The sequence below is a fragment of the Portunus trituberculatus genome, chromosome 10 (genome assembly GCF_017591435.1).
Source record: "Portunus trituberculatus isolate SZX2019 chromosome 10, ASM1759143v1, whole genome shotgun sequence".
Classification (NCBI taxonomy): Eukaryota; Metazoa; Arthropoda; class Malacostraca; order Decapoda; family Portunidae; genus Portunus; species Portunus trituberculatus.
Window position 1 is genome coordinate 2054587 of NC_059264.1, and position 23496 is coordinate 2078082.

The 23496-nt window shown below is 49.2% G+C and overlaps 2 protein-coding genes across 11 annotated transcripts in view; both read right to left on the minus strand.

Annotated features, from left to right (window-relative positions):
• Window positions 1-9668: 9668 nt before the first annotated feature.
• On the minus strand, window positions 9669-13342 carry LOC123501883. Of its 2 annotated transcripts, XM_045250937.1 has the most exons (4): window positions 11827-13342; window positions 11579-11644; window positions 11154-11240; window positions 9669-10019 (listed from the first exon to the last, which is right to left on the minus strand). In XM_045250937.1, the coding sequence occupies exons 1-4, from the start codon at window positions 12778-12780 to the stop codon at window positions 9948-9950; spliced, it is 1179 nt and encodes a 392-aa protein (XP_045106872.1). In that variant the 5' UTR covers window positions 12781-13342; the 3' UTR covers window positions 9669-9947. The 2 variants fall into 2 exon arrangements, with proteins under 2 accessions (XP_045106872.1, XP_045106871.1); XM_045250936.1 differs by having other exon boundaries at window positions 11579-13342.
• A 3623-nt stretch (window positions 13343-16965) lies between these two features.
• LOC123501881 (mucin-5AC-like) overlaps window positions 16966-23496 on the minus strand; it is a 32220-nt gene continuing 25689 nt past the window's right edge. For 8 of the 9 annotated variants that reach the window (XM_045250930.1, XM_045250933.1, XM_045250927.1 and 5 more), the window contains 3 exons: window positions 22519-22671; window positions 22017-22112; window positions 19031-21826 (listed from right to left, as the gene is read on the minus strand). In XM_045250930.1, the coding sequence (XP_045106865.1) occupies window positions 19565-21826; window positions 22017-22112; window positions 22519-22671 (2511 nt within the window). In that variant the 3' untranslated portion in view covers window positions 19031-19564. Of the gene's footprint in view, window positions 17824-19030; window positions 21827-22016; window positions 22113-22518; window positions 22672-23496 lie in introns of those variants that run through there. The other variant, XM_045250935.1, reaches the window with a different exon arrangement.

Here is a 23496-nt window from a genome sequence, read left to right on the forward strand (position 1 = left end):
CGGGCGTCCTGTCAAGCCTGTGCACAACACCTCACCAATAACACCGGCCAGCCTTCCCCGCACCTCCGTGCATGGCGCCACCAAATACACACACCGTCCGTATTCCCTCACCAGCAGCAGCAGCAGCAGCAGCAGTGTGCTACCCTGCCCCTGCCTGCTGACCGAGGCAACAAGAGCAGCAGCAGAAGGAGCAGCAGCAGCAGCAGCAGCAGCAGCAGAAGTAGCAGCAGAAGGAGCAGCAGCAGAGCAGCAGCAGTAGCAGCAGCAGCAGCAGCAGAAGGAGCAGCTGCAGCAGCTTGTAACCCTGGCCCTGCCTGCTGGCTGAGTGGTGAGTGGGTGCCACGCCTCGCCGGGCATCGCCGTCAGGAAACACATGTAGGGTAAGTCACGAAGATCACAAACTGGACACACCCTCTAATGTTGCTCTTTTCTTTCTTTTTCAGGTTAAGATATATCAATATTAGTCTCTCTCTCTCTCTCTCTCTCTCTCTCTCTCTCTCTCTCTCTCTCTCTCTCTCTCTCTCTCTCTCTCTCTCTCTCTCTCTCTCTCTCTCTCTCTCTCTCTCTCTCTCTCTCTCTCTCTCTCTCTCTCTCTCTCTCTCTCTCTCTCTCTCTCTCTCTCTCTCTCTCTCTCTCTCTCTCTCTCTCTCTCTCTCTCTCTCTCTCTGACTAACCATTCATTACAAGGGTACATACATACACGTACAGGTCACAGCAATTCAAAAATATTTCCAGCAAATAAGACACGGCATCCTGTGTGAGTTGTAGGCAAGAGTGGCCACTGTGCCCACTGTACACTGTACACTGTACACTGTGTTGGTGCTATGCAGTGACCGCCGCTAACTCAATAAAGTGTGGGAGTATATCTTTTGAGAACTTCCATTAGGAAAGAGGAAAAAAGAAATTAAATGAAACACTTCAAAGATAAACATGACACATTAACTTTAAAAAGACAAGCCATTACCAGCTTGACTCAATCCTGCAAACACACACACACACACACACACACACACACACACACACACACACACACACACACACACGAAAGGCAAGAAAAAAAACCCCTCACATTTAAGTAGAATCTTATATATACACAAACAAAAATGGACAGTTGAGAACTTCGTCGCTGCATCTGGTAACACTGACTCACTGCCTTCCTTACTTCATTAAACACCAAATTTCTATCAGGTCAGGTCAGGCGTAAATCGGGAAGCTTGGCCTTTGAATTGGAGCTTTCTTGATATTGTTTCTTATCTTTTAATTCTGCTCTGTCTATTAAATTAAATTCTTCCTCTGACTTTCTTCTTCCACATTTCAATATTCACTGATCTTCCTCGCTACATCAGGTGACAATGGCTCACTACCCACAAGACTCAGCGGTAGTGGAGAACTGAAGAGCGATAACCAGGTAAGACAGGACCAGACTGCACACCTGGAGAAGAGAAGGAACAGGAGAGGAAGCTGTGTGGCGTGCTGGTGAGGCCGTGACGTGACTCGCTACAGGGCTGGAGAAGTGAAGAGAAAGTTACAATATGCACAGGAGAGGGAAAGAATGTAATAATAGAATGAATGAAGTGACAGAGAGAGCCACTAAAAAAAAAACACTAAAAGGACCCACTGAAAAAGACCCACTAAATAAAGGTCCACTAAAAAGGACCCACTGAAAAAGACCCACTAAAAAGGACCCACTAAAAAGACCCACTAAAAGGACCCACTAAAAGGACCCACTAAAAAGACCCACTGAAAAAGACCCATTAAAAAGGCCTGCGCAGTCTGTCTTTCTTTTTACTGTATGCCACTTATCTTTTTGTCAGGGATTGGTTGTGTAGTTTGTATTCCATTTTTTTTTCATTCAATTTTCTCTTCTGTTCCTGTCATTCTCCTCAGCTGTCACTGTTCCGTCTGTCTAATTGGCTGTTTGTCTTTCGTTCTTCTCTTTTTTTTCGTTTTTTTCAGTCTTTCGTGTCCCTCATCTCCTGATTTCACTTTCGATTCTTCGTTAACTTGGTTTGTTTTGATTAGTTCTATGTACTGTTACTCGTGTGTGTGTGTGTGTGTGTGTGTGTGTGTGTGTGTGTGTGTGGTGTGCGTCATGCGCCAGGCAGCACAGTGACCGGGCGCGCGCGCTCCCCCCCCTCCCCCCCCAGGAAACACACACGTGGCTGGACCCGAGGCGAGAAAACACACATGAATGTGCACAATGAATTCGTGTACTCTCAGTCTGCCCACTCTTTGTTGATTCACTCATTTTTTGTTCATTTCTATATTGCATTTGAAGTTTCCTAACTGATAACTTGATAGAGAGAGAGAGAGAGAGAGAGAGAGAGAGAGAGAGAGAGAGTACCACAGTCTGTGGCGCTCTCAGTGTGTGTGTGTGTGTGTGTGTCATGCTGCCACGCCTGCACACACGCACTCATCGACACCATCCATGAAATTGGTTTGGCCTGGAATCACACCACGGCAAGGATTTTCTTTTTCGGACATTCGTCAAAAGCGGGGCAACACAGCAAAAATGTGTGTGACGGCGCGGCTCAGGCTGCCCCGTCAGCGTGCCCCGTGGAGTGACGTTTGTCCCGCCCCAGGTCTGGGTGCCGCTGGGGAAGGAGGAGGCGCACTGCCTCCTTCGCCTTCCCCAGGAAGGACTAAAAGTAGAGCTTAGCTCTGAGTCCTGCCCAGCTGGCCCCAGTGCCCCTGGGTGCTGAAGAGGGACGGCCAGACCCCCGTCACGGTGCGCTGCGTGCCGGCGGCACGCGGGGTGTCTGTCCTCAGGTGGCGCTGGCCGCCCTCCTCCAGGTGCTGACGTGCACCACGACATGCCCCAAGACTGTGCCTTCCTTGAAGGTACAGTGAAGGGACCTGAGGAAGCGGCACGCCTTCACCGCTCTGCTCTGCAATGGCGGGCGTCTCCGTGAGGGTGGCGCCGACCACCCCTGCCAACGACGCCACGACGCCAAGCAGGGCAGAGCTGTGAAGGCCGTGGAAGAGGTCAGAGAAAGGTTAGCTTGGGTCATTAGTGTGGCCTAAGGTCATGAGCCACCTGAGCGATCTGGGTCACGTCCTGCCACAGGCTGTGCACATGGTCGCCGCGGGGCCTCTGTCTCCCATAGACTGCTGCGCCTCCCGCTGTTTCTCCTCCACATTAGGAGGTTCTTCATGACGGAGAATGGGAGAACAGGCTGTTTCATGTCCCTCCCTATCATTCCCATGGTTGAGTGTTCTCCTCCTCCTCCTCCTCTTCACTACTCGGCACTTCTCAGCGAGACGCGATGCCAAACACTGAGCTGCACTCAGCCACTCACGTCCTGGCGATGCCGTCACGCGGACCTGCACAGAGGAGGAGGAGGCAACGGCAAGCACTCCTGTAGAGAAATGATGGGGATGGACATGGAATGTGTTCCCTTCCTCCATAACGACAAACCCCTTAATTGTGTAGAGGTCAAACTCCGGGATGGCCAGCAGACCGAGCGGGGCCGTGGCCACCGGGCGCCAGCCAAGGTAAAGACAATTCTCTTTAGTCTTTACCTTGGCGCCAGCAGTCTCCGGGAAAGTGTGGCCTATATAGATCGGGCGGGTATAGGCACTGCCTTACTCTGGCGGTGTTGTGCAGGTGTGTTGAGGGCAGGGCGGCATCGGTCACCCATACTATTTAGACCGTGGGACAGCCAAGTGTCCAACGCTCTGCGCTGCAGGTGTGTTGAGGGCAGGGCGGCATCGGTCGGCCATACTATTTAGACCGTGGGACAGCCAAGTGTCCAACGAGCGGCGCTGCAGGTGTGTTGAGGAAGGGCGGCATCGGTCATCCATACTATCTATATAGACCGTGGGACAGCCAAGTGTCCAACGCGCGGCGCGGCAAACATGCAGCAGGACGTTTGGACTCAGCACTCAGCGTTCTTCTCGCAGCCTTCACTTTTGGAGACGCGTGAGCAGGACTGACTCCAAGCCACCGCTGCGGCCTGCCGTGTGTTGTGTTGTTGTGTGAAGTGTTGCAGCGAAGGTTACACCGACGGCGTCGCCTGCGCCGCTCACTGTACTATTGAAAGCCGGCGGGCGTCCTGTCAAGCCTGTGCACAACACCTCACCAACGACACCGGCCAGCCTTCCCCGCACCTCCGTGCATGGCGCCACCAAATACACACACCGTCCGTATTCCCTCACCAGCAGCAGCAGCAGCAGCAGCAGTGTGCTACCCTGCCCCTGCCTGCTGACCGAGGCAACAGGAGCAGCAGCAGAAGGAGCAGCAGCAGCAGCAGCAGCAGAAGTAGCAGCAGAAGGAGCAGCAGCAGAGCAGCAGCAGTAGCAGCAGCAGCAGCAGAAGGAGCAGCTGCAGCAGCTTGTAACCCTGGCCCTGCCTGCTGGCTGAGTGGTGAGTGGGTGCCACGCCTCGCCGGGCATCGCCGTCAGGAAACACATGTAGGGTAAGTCACGAAGATCACAAACTGGACACACCCTCTAATGTTGCTCTTTTCTTTCTTTTTCAGGTTAAGATATATCAATATTAGTCTCTCTCTCTCTCTCTCTCTCTCTCTCTCTCTCTCTCTCTCTCTCTCTCTCTCTCTCTCTCTCTCTCTCTCTCTCTCTCTCTCTCTCTCTCTCTCTCTCTCTCTCTCTCTCTCTCTCTCTCTCTCTCTCTCTCTCTCTCTCTCTCTCTCTCTCTCTCTCTCTCTCTCTCTCTCTCTCTCTCTCTGACTAACCATTCATTACAAGGGTACATACATACACGTACAGGTCACAGCAATTCAAAAATATTTCCAGCAAATAAGACACGGCATCCTGTGTGAGTTGTAGGCAAGAGTGGCCACTGTGCCCACTGTACACTGTACACTGTACACTGTGTTGGTGCTATGCAGTGACCGCCGCTAACTCAATAAAGTGTGGGAGTATATCTTTTGAGAACTTCCATTAGGAAAGAGGAAAAAAGAAATTAAATGAAACACTTCAAAGATAAACATGACACATTAACTTTAAAAAGACAAGCCATTACCAGCTTGACTCAATCCTGCAAACACACACACACACACACACACACACACACACACACACACACACACACACACGAAAGGCAAGAAAAAAAACCCTCACATTTAAGTAGAATCTTATATATACACAAACAAAAATGGACAGTTGAGAACTTCGTCGCTGCATCTGGTAACACTGACTCGTTGCCTTCCTTACTTCATTAAACACCAAATTTCTATCAGGTCAGGTCAGGCGTAAATCGGGAAGCTTGGCCTTTGAATTGGAGCTTTCTTGATATTATTTCTTATCTTTTAATTCTGCTCTGTCTATTAAATTAAATTCTTCCTCTGACTTTCTTCTTCCACATTTCAATATTCACTGATCTTCCTCGCTACATCAGGTGACAATGGCTCACTACCCACAAGACTCAGCGGTAGTGGAGAACTGAAGAGCGATAACCAGGTAAGACAGGACCAGACTGCACACCTGGAGAAGAGAAGGAACAGGAGAGGAAGCTGTGTGGCGTGCTGGTGAGGCCGTGACGTGACTCGCTACAGGGCTGGAGAAGTGAAGAGAAAGTTACAATATGCACAGGAGAGGGAAAGAATGTAATAATAGAATGAATGAAGTGACAGAGAGAGCCACTAAAAAAAAAACACTAAAAGGACCCACAGAAAAAGACCCACTAAATAAAGGTCCACTAAAAAGGACCCACTGAAAAAGACCCACTAAAAAGGACCCACTAAAAAGACCCACTAAAAGGACCCACTAAAAGGACCCACTAAAAAGACCCACTGAAAAAGACCCATTAAAAAGGCCTGCGCAGTCTGTCTTTCTTTTTACTGTATGCCACTTATCTTTTTGTCAGGGATTGGTTGTGTAGTTTGTATTCCATTTTTTTTTTTCATTCAATTTTCTCTTCTGTTCCTGTCATTCTCCTCAGCTGTCACTGTTCCGTCTGTCTAATTGGCTGTTTGTCTTTCGTTCTTCTCTTTTTTTTCGTTTTTTTCAGTCTTTCGTGTCCCTCATCTCCTCATTTCACTTTCGATTCTTCGTTAACTTGGTTTGTTTTGATTAGTTCTATGTACTGTTACTCGGTGTGTGTGTGTGTGTGTGTGTGTGTGTGTGTGTGTGTGTGTGTGTGTGTGTGGGTGTGCGTCATGCGCCAGGCAGCACAGTGACCGGGCGCGCGCGCGCGCTCCCCCCCCCAGGAAACACACACGTGGCTGGACCCGAGGCGAGAAAACACACATGAATGTGCACAATGAATTCGTGTACTCTCAGTCTGCCCACTCTTTGTTGATTCACTCATTTTTTGTTCATTTCTATATTGCATTTGAAGTTTCCTAACAATGATAACTTGATAAGAGAGAGAGAGAGAGAGAGAGAGAGAGAGAGAGAGAGAGTACCACAGCCTGTGGCGCTCTCAGTGTGTGTGTGTGTGTGTGTGTGTCATGCTGCCACACTCACGCTGCACACACGCACTCATCGACACCATCCATGAAATTGGTTTGGCCTGGAATCACACCACGGCAAGGATTTTCTTTTTCGGACATTCGTCAAAAGCGGGGCAACACAGCAAAAATGTGTGTGACGGCGCGGCTCAGGCTGCCCCGTCAGCGTGCCCCGTGGAGTGACGTTTGTCCCGCCCCAGGTCTGGGTGCCGCTGGGGAAGGAGGAGGCGCACTGCCTCCTTCGCCTTCCCCAGGAAGGACTAAAAGTAGAGCTTAGCTCTGAGTCCTGCCCAGCTGGCCCCAGTGCCCCTGGGTGCTGAAGAGGGACGGCCAGACCCCCGTCACGGTGCGCTGCGTGCCGGCGGCACGCGGGGTGTCTGTCCTCAGGTGGCGCTGGCCGCCCTCCTCCAGGTGCTGACGTGCACCACGACATGCCCCAAGACTGTGCCTTCCTTGAAGGTACAGTGAAGGGACCTTAGGAAGCGGCACGCCTTCACCGCTCTGCTCTGCAATGGCGGGCGTCTCCGTGAGGGTGGCGCCGACCACCCCTGCCAACGACGCCACGACGCCAAGCAGGGCAGAGCTGTGAAGGCCGTGGAAGAGGTCAGAGAAAGGTTAGCTTGGGTCATTAGTGTGGCCTAAGGTCATGAGCCACCTGAGCGATCTGGGTCACGTCCTGCCACAGGCTGTGCACATGGTCGCCGCGGGGCCTCTGTCTCCCATAGACTGCTGCGCCTCCCGCTGTTTCTCCTCCACATTAGGAGGTTCTTCATGACGGAGAATGGGAGAACAGGCTGTTTCATGTCCCTCCCTATCATTCCCATGGTTGAGTGTTCTCCACCTCCTCCTCCTCCTCTTCACTACTCGGCACTTCTCAGCGAGACGCGATGCCAAACACTGAGCTGCACTCAGCCACTCACGCCCTGGCGATGCTGTCACGCGGATCTGCACAGAGGAGGAGGAGGCAACGGCAAGCACTCCTGTAGAGAAATGATGGGGATGGACATGGAATGTGTTCCCTTCCTCCATAACGACAAACCCCTTAATTGTGTAGAGGTCAAACTCCGGGATGGCCAGCAGACCGAGCGGGCCGTGGCCACCGGCGCCAGCCAAGGTAAAGACAATTCTCTTTAGTCTTTACCTTGGCGCCAGCAGTCTCCGGGAAAGTGTGGCCTATATAGATCGGGCGGGTATAGGCACCGCCTTACTCTGGCGGTGTTGTGCAGGTGTGTTGAGGGCAGGGCGGCATCGGTCACCCATACTATTTAGACCGTGGGACAGCCAAGTGTCCAACGCTCTGCGCTGCAGGTGTGTTGAGGGCAGGGCGGCATCGGTCGGCCATACTATTTAGACCGTGGGACAGCCAAGTGTCCAACGAGCGGCGCTGCAGGTGTGTTGAGGAAGGGCGGCATCGGTCATCCATACTATCTATATAGACCGTGGGACAGCCAAGTGTCCAACGCGCGGCGCGGCAAACATGCAGCAGGACGTTTGGACTCAGCACTCAGCGTTCTTCTCGCAGCCTTCACTTTTGGAGACGCGTGAGCAGGACTGACTCCAAGCCACCGCTGCGGCCTGCCGTGTGTTGTGTTGTTGTGTGAAGTGTTGCAGCGAAGGTTACACCGACGGCGTCGCCTGCGCCGCTCACTGTACTATTGAAAGCCGGCGGGCGTCCTGTCAAGCCTGTGCACATCACCTCACCAACGACACCGGCCAGCCTTCCCCGCACCTCCGTGCATGGCGCCACCAAATACACACACCGTCCGTATTCCTCACCAGCAGCAGCAGCAGCAGCAGCAGTGTGCTACCCTGCCCCTGCCTGCTGACCGAGGCAACAGGAGCAGCAGCAGAAGGAGCAGCAGCAGCAGCAGCAGCAGCAGCAGAAGTAGCAGCAGAAGGAGCAGCAGCAGAGCAGCAGCAGAGCAGCAGCAGTAGCAGCAGCAGCAGCAGCAGAAGGAGCAGCTGCAGCAGCTTGTAACCCTGGCCCTGCCTGCTGGCTGAGTGGTGAGTGGGTGCCACGCCTCGCCGGGCATCGCCGTCAGGAAACACATGTAGGGTAAGTCACGAAGATCACAAACTGGACACACCCTCTAATGTTGCTCTTTTCTTTCTTTTTCAGGTTAAGATATATCAATATTAGTCTCTCTCTCTCTCTCTCTCTCTCTCTCTCTTCTCTCTCTCTCTCTCTCTCTCTCTCTCTCTCTCTCTCTCTCTCTCTCTCTCTCTCTCTCTCTCTCTCTCTCTCTCTCTCTCTCTCTCTCTCTCTCTCTCTCTCTCTCTCTCTCTCTCTCTCTCTCTCTCTCTCTCTCTCTCTCTCTCTCTCTCTCTCTCTCTCTCTCTCTCTCTCTCTCTCTCTCTCTCTCTCTCTCTCTCTCTCTCTCTCTCTCTCTCTCTCTCTCTCTCTCTCTCTCTCTCTCTCTCTCTCTCTCTCTCTCTCTCTCTCTCTCTCTCTCTCTCTCTCTCTCTCTCTCTCTCTCTCTCTCTCTCTCTCTCTCTCTCTCTCTCTCTCTCTCTCTCTCTCTCTCTCTCTCTCTCTCTCTCTCTCTCTCTCTCTCTCTCTCTCTCTCTCTCTCTCTCTCTCTCTCTCTCTCTCTCTCTCTCTCTCTCTCTCTCTCTCTCTCTCTCTCTCTCTCTCTCTCTCTCTCTCTCTCTCTCTCTCTCTCTCTCTCTCTCTCTCTCTCTCTCTCTCTCTCTCTCTCTCTCTCTCTCTCTCTCTCTCTCTCTCTCTCTCTCTCTCTCTCTCTCTCTCTCTCTCTCTCTCTCTGACTAACCATTCATTACAAGGGTACATACATACACGTACAGGTCACAGCAATTCAAAAATATTTCCAGCAAATAAGACACGGCATCCTGTGTGAGTTGTAGGCAAGAGTGGCCACTGTGCCCACTGTACACTGTACACTGTACACTGTGTTGGTGCTATGCAGTGACCGCCGCTAACTCAATAAAGTGTGGGAGTATATCTTTTGAGAACTTCCATTAGGAAAGAGGAAAAAAGAAATTAAATGAAACACTTCAAAGATAAACATGACACATTAACTTTAAAAAGACAAGCCATTACCAGCTTGACTCAATCCTGCAAACACACACACACACACACACACACACACACACACACACACACACACACACACACACACACACACACACACACACACACACACACACACACACACACACACACACACACACACACACACACACACACACACACACACACACGCAAGGCAAAAAAACCCTCACATTTAAGTAGAATCTTATATATACACAAGCAAAAATGGACAGTTGAGAACTTCGTCGCTGCATCTGGTAACACTGACTCGTTGCCTTCCTTACTTCATTAAACACCAAATTTCTATCAGGTCAGGTCAGGCGTAAATCGGGAAGCTTGGCCTTTGAATTGGAGCTTTCTTGATATTATTTCTTATCTTTTAATTCTGCTCTGTCTATTAAATTAAATTCTTCCTCTGACTTTCTTCTTCCACATTTCAATATTCACTGATCTTCCTCGCTACATCAGGTGACAATGGCTCACTACCCACAAGACTCAGCGGTAGTGGAGAACTGAAGAGCGATAACCAGGTAAGACAGGACCAGACTGCACACCTGGAGAAGAGAAGGAACAGGAGAGGAAGCTGTGTGGCGTGCTGGTGAGGCCGTGACGTGACTCGCTACAGGGCTGGAGAAGTGAAGAGAAAGTTACAATATGCACAGGAGAGGGAAAGAATGTAGTAATAGAATGAATGAAGTGACAGAGAGAGAGAGGGGGGGTGGAGGTTATAATAGTGAATAATGAAGGAATGAAAAAACAGTTACAATATGCGTAAGAGAGGGAATAAATGCAGTAATAGAATGAATGAACTGACAGAGAGGAAGTTACAATATTGGATAATGAAGGAATGAAAAATAAAAGTTACAGTATGCGCAGGAGAGGGAAAGAATGTAGTAATAGAATGAATGAAGTGACAGAGGGGGAGTTATAATAGTGAATAATGAAGAAATGAAAAAAAAATACAATGTGCGTAGGTAAGAGAAGGAAAGAATGAATGAAATATAAGAAAAAGAGAAACTTGTAATAAAATGAAGTGAGAGGAGGAATTATAATGCCAATGTGTGTAGTGAATAATGAAGAAAAGAAATCACAATATACGTAAAAGAATGAATGAATGAATGAATGAATGAATGAAGTATAGAAGAGTTATGATTGGCGTAACTTGTAACAGAGTGAAAGAAGCGAGAGGGAGAGTTGTAATGTGTGAAGTGTGTAATGAAAGAATGAAAATAAGGTTACAATGAATGAAGTAGCAGATTTATGATTGGTGCAGCTTGTAACAATGAATGCGTGAGTGAAGTGAGAAGGGTTATAATGTGTGAAGTGTGGGCTGTGAGATAGAAAGAGTAGTAAGAGGAAGATGAGGTGATGACGTGAGTTGAAGACAGAGATGGAAGCCTTGACATCACTCCTCTCCCACACACACACACGCACACACAAACACACAAATGGATAGATGAATAGATAGAAAAATAGATAAATAGATAGATAAATAGATGAAAAATAGATAGATAGACAGTTAGCTAGATAAGATTTCATTGACCACAAAAAATATAAGCATTAAATAAAAGACAAATAAGAATATAGTCTCTAAAAGTCATGAGTACACACACACACACACACACACACACACACACACACACACACACACACACACACACACACACACACACACACACGGGACTTACTGCAGTAATACATCCGCCCCCGAGGTTGAATAGGAGAGTAATGCGCACCTGTAGGGAACGGTCCAGCGCCTCGACCACCTTCCCCGCCTGCAGGTAACACGGCGCAGGTGACAAACTAACTTACTAACACACACACACACACACACACACACACACACACACACACACACACACACACACACACACACATACACGCACACGCACACACTTCCTTTTTGTAATATTTTTTCATCTAATTTAATCAAACTTTGACTTGTTATTTCTTGTTCTATTCTGATTTGTGACTCTGAGAATGGTACTGTCTCCTTTGTTATATTCGCTGTGTCTGCTGTAATCAAAAGCTGTTCCCGTGTGAAGATCCTGGCCAAGGGAAACTTATTGTGAAGAGAGCACAGGTGAGCCAAGCCCCGCGCTGCGCCACTCACCGCAGGCACGGCCGCCACCTCGGGATGCAACACCAGCCGCCGGAACACACCAGCACACCAGTGACGCTGCAACAAGTCACCACCATTACCATCACCACCAGTACTGTCACGAGCCCCCCACTACCCCCTCTCAATGAGTGCCCTGTACCCACTTCCTCCTCACCACAGTATGTCATCATTGGTGTCATCACCCTCCCCAGCTCCCCCAGCGCGGCCTGAAGGAGTGGCGGGGAGCCGCGCCGCCTCACCTCCTTCATGAGATGCTCCACCGCCATGTTGATCGCCAGGAGCGTGGTGAGGATGAGCACCGTCAGGGTGAAGTTGTAGTCTACCTTGGCCTCTTTGAGCTGCACCAGAAGCAGGTACACGGAGAAGGTGAAGAAGGGCGTGCCGCAGGCCAGCCACAGCAGCAACACGCTGCCCAGGTACTGTATCAGGCACGCCAGCACCTCCTCCGCCTGCACCAGCGTTACATGGGCGCGGCGCAGGAAGAGTGGCAGAGTGGGGCTCTTGAGGGGCGTTGCGGCACTCCAAAGCAGGGACTGCGTGCTCTCTGCCCGCACCTCACTCACCAGTTCCTCCCAGCGCGGGGGCAGCACGGCGCGGGTGGCGGCTTGCAGCTCCAAGAAGGTGCCGGTGAGCAGCAGCACCACGCCGGGCAGCGAGGCGAAGCTCAGCACCCAGAACACGATGTCCAGCAGCGGCGTGAGCCACCACCCGTCGCCAGCCACGCCCCGCAGGAAGGATGCGCTGAACGTCGACAGGCAGAACAGGAAGTACACGGCGTTGGCCCACATGAAGCTCTGCGTGAAGACGTTGTGGCGCAGCGGCGGCGGCGGGGAGAGAGTGGCCGCCATCCTCCTCAGGGCGGTGAGCTCCTGCACGAGGCGCGGCAGGCGGGGACTGCATGCCAGCACCACCACGCTGGCCAGGGTGAAGGCAGTCTGGGAGCCGCTCCTCAGTGCCAACATGCTCAATTTGGTGGCGATGCTTTTCTCTGACTCCCAGCCGCCAGTCTCCGGCACCGCCAGTATGGCCACCTGTATCGCCACCACCACCACCAGGCGCACCGCGCACCACACAGCGGGCACCCACCCCACCCGGCACGCGCCCTCAGGGGACACCACCACGTAGGGACACAACCCTATCACCTGCAGCCACTTCAGCTCCATCACCTCGCCCATGCCCGTCATGCTCGCCATGCTGCCTGCACCCTACACGCCGCGCCCTTCAGCTCTCCACCCTCGCTGCCACGCCTCTGCCACGCCTCTTACCCCTGCTGCCTCTCAGTCCCGCCACATCCACCGTGACGGAGCAATGAGGCAGACATCACACATTCATGGAAGCGCCGCTCACCACAATGGCAAACACGAGCCGCACTCACCCAGGCGTCAGGAATATTCCAGCGGTGTATTGACGCGGCCAGGCCAGGCGTCAGGCCAGGCTCTAAGTGTTTGCAGAGTTGTCACCCCGCCCCGCCCCGCCCTGTGTGACTCAAGGCCAGGCTAGGGGGCGGAGTGGACAAGCAGCGGCGGCCATCCATCACTGGCTTATAGTGGGCAGCAATACAGTAATACACCGTGCACTACATTACCCCCCGCGGCCACGCAGTGAGAGGTGGTGGTGGTGGTGGTGGTGGTTTTGGTGGTGATGATGGTGGTGGTGGTGGTGTCTCAATAGAAAATAGGCATCGTTAAAAAATCATTACACACACACACACACACACACACACACACACACACACACACACCGCATAGTGTAGTGGTTATAAGCACGCTCGACTCACAATCGAGTGGTTCCGGGTTCGAGTCCCGGGGGCAGTGAGGCAAATGGGCGCGGCTCTTAATGTGTGGGGTGTGTTCACCTAGCAGTAAATAGGTACGGGATGTAACTGGAGGGGTTGTGGCCTCGCTGTCCCGGTGTGTGGAGTGTGTTGTGGTCTCAGTCCTACCCGAAGATCGGTCACTACAAGCTCTGAGCTCGCTCCGTAATGGGGAAAACTGGCTGGGTGACCAGCGGGCGACCGTGGTGAATTACACACACACACACACACACACACACACACACACACACACACACACACACACACACACACACACACACACACACACACACACACACACACACACACACACACACACACACACACACACACACACACACACACACTTCCACGATGTCCTCAGAATTAGCGATATTGACAGTGAAAACGATGCAAATTCTTGAACCCTCACCACCACCACCACCACCACCACCACCACCGGTAAAAGACATGCTGACCCACTGAAGGCTGTTATGCAAGGGATCAGCGCCTCTCTGCCTCACAAACCCTGATCCTTTTAACCCCATCAGTACTGGGACACATTTTTACCTTGAGATTTATGTACGATTAGACCATTTTATTTGCATTAGGAAGGGTCTTTGGAGGTCAGAAGATTAATGGCCACAGTCCTCACCATTTTAATCCCCCACACGAGTTTCTGAAGCTGTATAGAATCACCAAATAGTCACCAGAAGGAATATAGAAACGCGTCATGGCACAGAGGGGGTTAGCAATGACACGTGGCGGATCTTCTTGTATTAAAAAGACAGCTAGAATATTGATGGCAAGAATATTCTTTTCCTTTCTATCTCTGTTTCTTTTTTTATTTATTGTTTATTTATTCATTTCATTTATTTATCTATTTTTTTTTTGTGGGGGTAAGGCACGCAGTGACATATTTGTAAGATGGACACTGACCATGATGCAACAAAAAAAGGTCAATTGAGAAGAAAAGGTCAATTGAAAAGAAAAGGTCATTTGAGAAGAAAAAGAAGAAAAAGGTCAATTGAGAAGAAAAAGGTCAATTGAGGATCCAGACTTTAAAGAAAATGAAATAAAAAAGAGGATCTATTTACCTATCTATCTCCATATCTATCTATCTATCAATCTATCTCAATTTACCTGTTTCTCTAGCTTTCATTCATCTTATCTTATTCATCTATCTCTCTATCTATTTATTTATTTATTTATTTATTTATTTATTTATCCTACCTTATTTACCTTTCTATCTATCTATCTATCTATCTATCTTAATTTCCTTATTTATCTATTTCTTTCTTTATTTCACCTTATTTATCTATCTTTTTCTTTTTATTTATCTATTTATATATTTATCTATCTTACCTCATTTATCTATCTCTCTTATCTCTCCATCTATCTACACCACTTGAGTATTTTTTTTCTTTTTTTCACGGAAATTTATCGGTTAAAGAGATACATTTTAATATCTCTCTTTCTTTATTCATCTTATTCTATCTATTTTAGTATCTATCTTTTTTTTTATCTTATCTATCGATTTATCTTTGTATCTATCTATCTATCTCTCTATCTAACTTATTCTATCTAATTTCATAGCTATTGTCACGTCTCGGTTTGCCATCCAAGAGAGTGAACAGTACACCGGTCCCAGAAGGTTCTAATCCTGTCCACGGTCCGAGTGTAGGTTGGGCTTCCTCACTCGGGGTAAGGTGTTTCCTAGCGGGTGGGCTTTGAGGTAGAAGGTAACCCAAAAAGTATCCCCTTTAGCCCAGAAATTCCCGTGAAAAGCCCACATGGTAGAAATAAGAAAAATAAGAAAAAAAAAGGTCTTGATTTTAAGGATGCCAAGTTACTCTCTCTCTCTCTCTCTCTCTCTCTCTCTCTCTCTCTCTCTCTCTCTCTCTCTCTACCTTACCTTGGCAACACTTCACCTTGGTACCTGCGATGTAACACTCTCTACTTTTCTTCATCTCAGCTATCTGTCTCTCTCTTTTTTTTTTTTTTTTTTTTTTTTGCATTTGTCCAGCCTTCTCAATTCCCAGTGTACATATATGATCAAATGAAAGCTTGAAAAATTACTATACTAACCTTTTACCTCATTCTAGTTAGTTAAAGGGTTACCAGCATCGTAGGAAAAAAAACTTGACAACCTTTACAATTACCACCAAACCTATTAATTTCACTAGAATTCATTAAAAAAACATCAATAAAAATCTTAATAACTTACATCATATTTTCTTAACTTCATCCAGATTCATAAAAAAAACACCTTTACCAGCTCCTCCTCCTCCTCCTCCTCCTCCTCCTCCTCCTCCTCCTTCTTCCTCCTCCTATTTTCATTCTTTTCATTTTAATCTGTTTTTCTTTTCTTTCTTCTATTTAAAGTCTTTGTTTTCGTCTTTATTTTTAGTTTCATTTTCTTATTCTTCTCTCTCTACTTTTATTTATTTTTCTCTTATTATTTTTCTTTTGTTCTTCTTTCGTTTCTTCTTCCCGTCCTTTTCTGGCGAGGTGTGACATGGAGAAATGGAACACACACACACACACACACACACTCTCTCTCTCTCTCTCTCTCTCTGTTAATGGTAATGATGACAATAATAAAGGCAAACAAATTAATGCTTACGTGAATATAAATCAGAAAAATAGTGAAATAATAATAAACTTACACAGGATTATTGAAACAGACGAATAGAAGAGATAAAAAGAATAATAGGGAAAATAAGAGGAAAGGAAAATGAAAAGGGGGAAGATAGAATAAGAACAACAAGGAAAATTAACGAAGGTAAGAAAAAGGAATCACGGAAAAAAGAAAAAAAAAAAGATCAAAGGAAAAAAAAAGGAAAATAAAATCAATCTCAGTGTATTGACTCGAAGAAATAAAAGTTTATACGTCACGAAATAAAAGACAACAATGATAATTAAGAAGTAGAACAAAGGAAGTAATGATGAAAGACTAAGGAAAGCAATGGATATCGTCAGTGCAATAAGCAAACCCTTCAGTACTGGGACGCATTTCTACCTCGAGCTTTGGATGTGATTTGACGATTCTATGACATTAGGAGGAGTTAATGGAGGTCAGAAGACTAATGGCCACAGCCTTCACAAGTTTCTAAAACCGTATAGAATTACTTAATAGTAACCAAGAATTTTTACCTTGAGTTTTGGATGTAATTAGACCATTTTATTGACATTAGGAAGGGTCAATGGAGGTTAACAGATTAATGGCCACAGTCTTCACAATTTTAATCCCTTCAATACTGGGATGCATTTTTACGTGGAGTTTGGGTGTGATTAGACCATTTTATTGACATTAGGAAGGGTCAATGGAGGTTAACAGATTAATGGTCCAGTCTTCTACTTTAATACCCTCATAAGTTTCTGAAGCTGTATAAAATTATCCCTTTCGTACTGTGACACATCTTGAGATTTGTGCACAATTGGACCATTTTATTGACATTAGGAAGGGTCTATGGAGGTCAGAACATTAATGGCCACAGTCTTCACCATTTCAATCCCCGACATGAGTTTGTGAAGCTGTATAAAATCACCAAATAGTCACCAGAATGAATATGGAAACACATCCTGGTACTGAAGGGGTTAGTAATGCATTACTTAACACTGACCTCAAAGCAGGAATGAGACCAATGAAAGAAACAAAATAAGGAACAAACTAAACAAATAATGCATAAATAAAACTAACAAAATGAACTAATCAAAGGAAAATGGAAAATATAACCTTGATAATTAACATAGACACGATAAAAATAGATAAATAAATAATAATAGCTATAATAATAATAATAATAATAATAATAATAATAATAATAATAATAATAATAATAATAACAATAATAATGATGATAATGATAATAATAATAACTATCTGCGTGTGTGTATTTGTGTTCCATTAGTGCTACTGTTATGGTCGAGACAAAGTTTTAGTCCGTATTCTGAAACGCTCTGCTCTCTCACCACAACTATCTTCCAAGGCCAATCAAATGACTAGTCGGGTTCTGAAGAGTGTTTCTCCCTTTAATAATGCAGAAACAGTGTTCATCTTTCACTAGAAACGTAAAAACACACTTGAAAATCCTGCAACTTCACCACGACTATTTTTTCAAGGCTAAAGAGACGACTAGGAAAAGTCTCAGGAGTATTTTTGCTGTTAATATTGTAGGAACCTTGTTAATCTGCCTGTAGAACCGTAGAAACACCATTAAAAACCCGTCATTTCAACTAGGGCCCTTTAAATGCAATGGAAGGCGCGGAGCAAAAGTGAATCAGAATATAGTCCTTCATTTGCTGTTACGATTTCAATAAGACTAGATAAGGAAGATGTGATTTAATTGATTACTTGGTTACTTGGTTAGGCAGGTGTGGCTCAGGTGTGGGCCACAAGTCACACACCTGGCCGTCCTTTGCTTCTCTTTCTTATCTATATCTGCAAAAATAAGGAGAGAAAAAAAATGTTAGTCTGGGATTTTAAGATTTTTTTTTCTTTTAGACGCTGCCGTGAACATAACTGGTGGCAGCGGTGGGATGAAGTGGTACAGGGTGAGCCAAAAAGCGTGGACATGAAAATATCTATGTTTCTTTATTGATTTTGACGTAGTATTTCCAGTGAGTCGTTCAAATTTCAATGTGTTTTACGAGAAGACAATGGAGTGGCTGTAATTGTCTATGTGTTAACTGTACCACTACCATTTGTGTCCTGCCTTTTTGGGTCACACTGAGGAAAACATTAAAACATTTTAGAGTTACTTTCCTTTTGTACTGTTAATGAAGCTTATGCGCGTTGTAATCAAAGGAAAAAATAAAAGTTTAGATATCAATGAGGTAAAAAATAACTTAGAATTACTGAAAGCATTAAGATTTTAGACCATTAGAGAGTTATATTTATTGCTTTTGTACTGTTGTTGATTTAGAAATGTGTTAATAAAGCTTTAGCACATTTTGATGAAAGAGAAAGGAATATAAAATCAAATACATTAAAAGGGATGGAAAAAAACAAAAAACAAATCAAATAGAAATAAGAAATAAAAAGACAAAAATGGATAAATAAATGAACAAGTCAATCAATAAATTAGTGAATAAACATCAAATGCAGAAAAAATGTGAGAAAAAATTTGCATAAGTTGTAAAGATAATAAATGCACACACACACACACACACACACACACACACACACACACACACACACACACACACACACACACACACACACACACACATATTATTAAACACTAATTATAAAGTTTGCTGTGGAGGGAAAAGACAATTAATAAACATGAGAATGCGTTAAAAATAAAAAATAAAATGGTAAAAATAGACAGGAAGGTTAAAGTGAGATTGTAATTAGTGACTTGTGGAATGTCAAAGTAAAATGAATGTAAAAGAATATAAATCAACAACACAAATCAAAATAAAGAATATATAGATGAATAGGGAATGTCCTGTAAAGAAAACATGTTAATTTTAAAACAGGGAAGAAAATGAAAGGCTACAAAACACAATATTATGCAACAGTGGCAAAAAATAATTGATAAAAGAAAATGAGGTTAAGTAACGCGCACACACACACACACACACACACACACACACACACACACACACACACACACACACACAGGTAAATAAAACTCCAGTAGTGTAGATGTGCAGGTGTTTATGCGTCAGCTGTTGAGAGTTTACCTTGCAACACACACACACACACACACACACACACACACACACACACACACACACACACACACACACACACAGGGTCTACAGCTACCTGCCTGTGTAATACTGGGATAATAATCAGCTGAGGTGAGGGACTACATATGCACTGTTACCAATCAAGAGAGTCACCTTCCTAGCTCAGCTCACCACGGTGCTGGAGAGTCTCAGCACCGGCACTACTGGAGACTAGGGTGCTTGGAGCCTAAGTGCTCATTTACTGGTGGCTAGGTGCTGAGTCACTACAGACAAACCAATACAAGGCTGTGTTGTGTGCTGTGGCTGTGGCAACACCCTTCACTGTGTCTGCCGTGCCGACAACAACCAACACTGCCTCCCACCCAACCCCCGTCCTGCCGCGCCCTCAGCCCCGGGTCTGCACGGCACCGGGCCCTGTGCAGACACGTGTTAACCTGGGGCACGGCGAGAGTCACTGCCTCGCGGCCTGCCTCGGGGCGGGTCTACCTGGAGTACCTGGAGGAAGCGGACAGGCCGTACCTGCTGGCCTGCCCCGAGCCCCCCGAGGAGGTACTGGTGTAGGGCGACATACCGCTGGCCCTGGAGGCGTCTCCCGTGTACCTGCTGGTACCGGAAGAGGCCCCGCTGCTGGTGTACCGTCCCGCGCCTCCCAGCGTGTCTGTGGTGCCCCTGGACGAGTACCTGCTGGCGGTGGCCGAGGGCGTGGGCGGCAGGTTACTGAGGGAGGAGCTCGCCCCGCCGTACCTGCTGGAGGTGCCCACGCCACTCGTGCCGCCGTACAGGCTGCTGCCGCTGCCCGCGCTGCCGTACCTACTGCTGCTGCTGCTGCTGCCGTACCTGCTTGCGCTAGTACTACCCGGCGTTGTACCGCTGCTACCGTACCTGGTGGTGGAGGTGGTGGTGCCACTGTACCTGTCTGCGGTCCTACTACCTGTGGGTGTGGCAGCGTCGCGGCGCGGCGTGGCGCGGGCACTGCCGCTGCCGCCGGTCAGGCCGAAGGAGCTGGAGCTGAGCGCCAGCAGGTTGCTGCCCGAGCTGGTAGCGGCGGTGCCGTAGCGGAGGCTCTTCCGGGCGGCGGCCGGGGAGGAGGCGCGCCCCTCCTCGCCGCCAGCCCTGCTGCTGCTGCTGCTGCTGCTGCTAGTAGTGGTGGCGGCGGCCCTGCTAGAGGAAGAGTCAGCAGGTGAGCCGTACCTGCTGAGGTAGGAGCCAGCGGTGGAGCGTGGCAGGGAGGAGCGGGTAAGGGAAGACTCCCGCACTGAGCCGAAGCGCGAGGACGTGTATGGCGAGGAGGAGGCGCCGCTGGAGCGCAGGAACCTGCTGTGGAAGGTTGTCTCCCCGGACGGCTTGCTGGAGGAGGCGGACGTGGAGGTGGAGGAGGAGGAGGAGGAAAGCGAGGAAGAGGCAGGGGTGGAGGAGGAGGAGGAGGAGCTGGAGGCCCCCCACCTGTTCCTGCCCAGGGAGGTGGAGGTGGAGGTGGTGGTGGAGGGCTTGGGGTCCTCAGTCTTGCGCAGGTAGAAGGGAATCTCAGACTTTGTGTCTCGAGACTCGCGACGCCGCGCGAAGGGGTGGATGGAGGGCGCCTCCTCCACCTTCCTGGTGGGGCGCACGCGCACACCGAAGGGCGTGTCCTTGGTGTCGTCCTTGGGCCGCGTCCTCCACTTGTTCTCCTCAGTGGAGGTCCTGCGGGATGTGTCTGTGGTCGTGGAGTCTTCCTCCTTGGGCCTGCTCCGCCAGCGGCCGCTGGAGGTGGAGGAGGACGTGGTGGCGGTGGTGGTGGTGGTGGCAGTAGCAGGAGAGGAGGAGGATGCTGAGGAGAAGGAAGGGGTGGAGAAGGAGGAGGAGGAAAAGGAGGTGGAGGTGGATGGAGACGTGAAGGAGGAGGAGGATGAAGGTGAGGTGAAGGTGGACAAGGAGGAGGTGGACTGCTCCGGGGCGGAGGTCTTCCTCTCTGCCTTGTCCTCGCCGGGGCGCGCCCAGCGGTTGGTGGAGAAGCTGGAGGGGCGGTAGTCCTCGGGCGCGGAGGTCTTCCTCTCGGTGTGCGCCTTGGTGGTGTCGGCGGCGTCGTCCTTGAGGCGGGTGCGCTGCCAGCGGTTGGTGGAGAAGGAGGAGGGGCGGTAGTCGTCACTGGAGGGGTTGGTGCGGTCAGTGGGCGTCTTGGCGGTATCGGCGGCGTCCTCCTTGGGGCGCGGCCTGGCCCAGCGGTTGGTGGAGAAGGTGCTGGGGAGGTAGTCGTCACTGGAGGGCTTCTCCTCCTTCTCCTCCTTGGGTCTTATCCTCCAGCGGTTGGTGGAGAAGGTAGAGGGCACGTACTCCTCAGTTGGCGGTCGCTCCCTCCTCCTGGCGGGGGGCGGCGCCTCGATGGACTTGACGTCGTCCGTGGCGGGGGAGCGTTTCCTAGCGTAGGGTGTGTCTGGCAGCCTGAGGGAGTCTGGGCGGGAGCGGGTGCGCCAGGGGTTGGAGGTCTCCACGGGGACGGCCTCCTCCTCGGCCTGCACGGGACGGCGGCGCCTGACGGGGGCGGGGTCTGGGTCGGGCTCGTCGGTGTCGAGGCGGTAGAGCAGCGCCGTGATGACGCTCGCGGCGGTGTCCCCGTCAGACTCCTCCACGGGCTTGTCAGGGTCCACCGCCGCCTTGATGAAGTGGAACTCAGCGTCCTCCGTCTCCACGCATCGCACGCCGCCCGTGCCGCCCCACAGCTCCACCTCATTGCTGCCGTGACTCATCCGCACCATCTTCACCACAACCTGCCGGACACACCGCCGCCATCACACACCACACCACCACACACACACACACACACACACACACACACACACACACACACACACACCTGCTCTTTTAAATCCCCTGATATATCACAAAATACACCTGAGCTCTAATTAACCACATTTCTTCCCACTACCACCACCACCACCACCGCCACCTCCCCCTCACCTTGTAGCTCTGGTTGGCTTCTATCCTGACGGGGTGCAGGAACATGAGGCGCACGTCAGCTGTCTCCTGCTTCTCGCCCGACACACGCACATACGACTGTTGGGAGGAGGAGGAGAAGGAGGAGGAGGAGGAGGAGGAGGAGGAGGAGGAGGGGAGGAGGAGATTGATAATTTTTTTGTTCCTATTAGTGTTATAACAGTACTATTACTAATTGCTACTACTACTCGTACTACTACTACTACTACTACTACTACTACTACTACTACTACTACTACTACTACTACTACTACTGCTAGATAAAATATGTAAATGAATGAATAAAAACAAAGAAGAAAAACAGAGAATACAAAACACACACCACACCACACACCACAACACACCACACACCACACACCACCACACACCACACACCACACACCACCACACACACACCACACACCACACACCACCACACACCACCACAGACCACCACAGACCACACACCACCACCACCACCACTTACCTGAATAATGTCGGTCCACTGTCTTGTCTCCCACGGACCTTGACAGTGAATATTGAGTCCCATGTCTGTCGGGGTGAACAAGAAACCAAAACTCACTCCCAGGAGCTTCACATTCTTGTCCACGCGGAACCTCAGCTCGTGTTGCATGTAGATCTGCGGGAGGAGGCGTGGGTGAGGCGTGGGAAGGCGTGGGAAGGCGTGGAAGTCGTGGAAAGTCGTATTGCAGGTGAGGGGTATGTGGGTGAGGTGTGAGGAGGTGTTGGGGGGTGTGGGAAGGCGTGGGTGAGGTGTAGGTAGGTGTGGATGGGTAGGAGAGGCGTGAGGAGGCGTGGATGAGGCGTGGTGAGACGTGGATGGCGTGGGGAAGGCGTGGGGAGGCATGAAAAGGTGTGGGAAAGCGTGAGGAGGCGTGGTTGAGGCGTGAGGGGGTGTGGGAAGGGGTTGGGATGCGTGGGAAGGCGTGGGGAGGCGTGGAAAGGCGTGAGGAGGCATGGAAAAGCGTGGTGAGGCGTGAAAGAAGAGTGTAACGGATGTGGAGAAGGAGTGGAGTGGGTGTGGAAGGGTAGTGGAGGCGTGGGTGAGGCGTGGAGGGGTAGTGGAAGAGGAGTGGAAGGAGTGTGGATGGAAGGTAGAAGGTTTGTGTGTGGGAGAAACATGACACTTCTACACTGGACCTTCACTACTTTCTGAAGGCTCTAGTTGAAGTGACAGGGGTTTTTAAAGGTGTTTTTACGGTTGTAGTGACAGATTAACACGATTTCTACATACATTACTAGCAGGAGAAACTTATGAACCCGGTTAGTTACCCCTGTGGCCTTTGAAAACAGTCGCGGTGAAGTGACACGGGTTTTTAATGGTATTCTTAAGGTTCCAGTGGCAGAATAACAAGATTTCTACATTCCTAATAGCAAAAACAGTCTCAAGAACCCGGCCAGTCATTTATGTGGCCTTGGAAAATAGAAACAGTAAAATTATATG

Bases quoted from the DNA above. Each gene is read 5' to 3' on its own strand.
- LOC123501883 (XM_045250936.1), bottom strand. From the start codon at position 12,780: ATGGCGAGCATGACGGGCATGGGCGAGGTGATGGAGCTGAAGTGGCTG. The intron at 11,241-11,578 runs GTGAGTGGCGCA...TGTTACCTGCAG, and splicing joins AGGTGGCGGCCGTGCCTGCG to GCGGGGAAGGTGGTCGAGGC. The intron at 10,020-11,153 runs GTAAGTCCCGTG...TCTCTTCTCCAG, and splicing joins GGGGCGGATGTATTACTGCA to GTGTGCAGTCTGGTCCTGTC.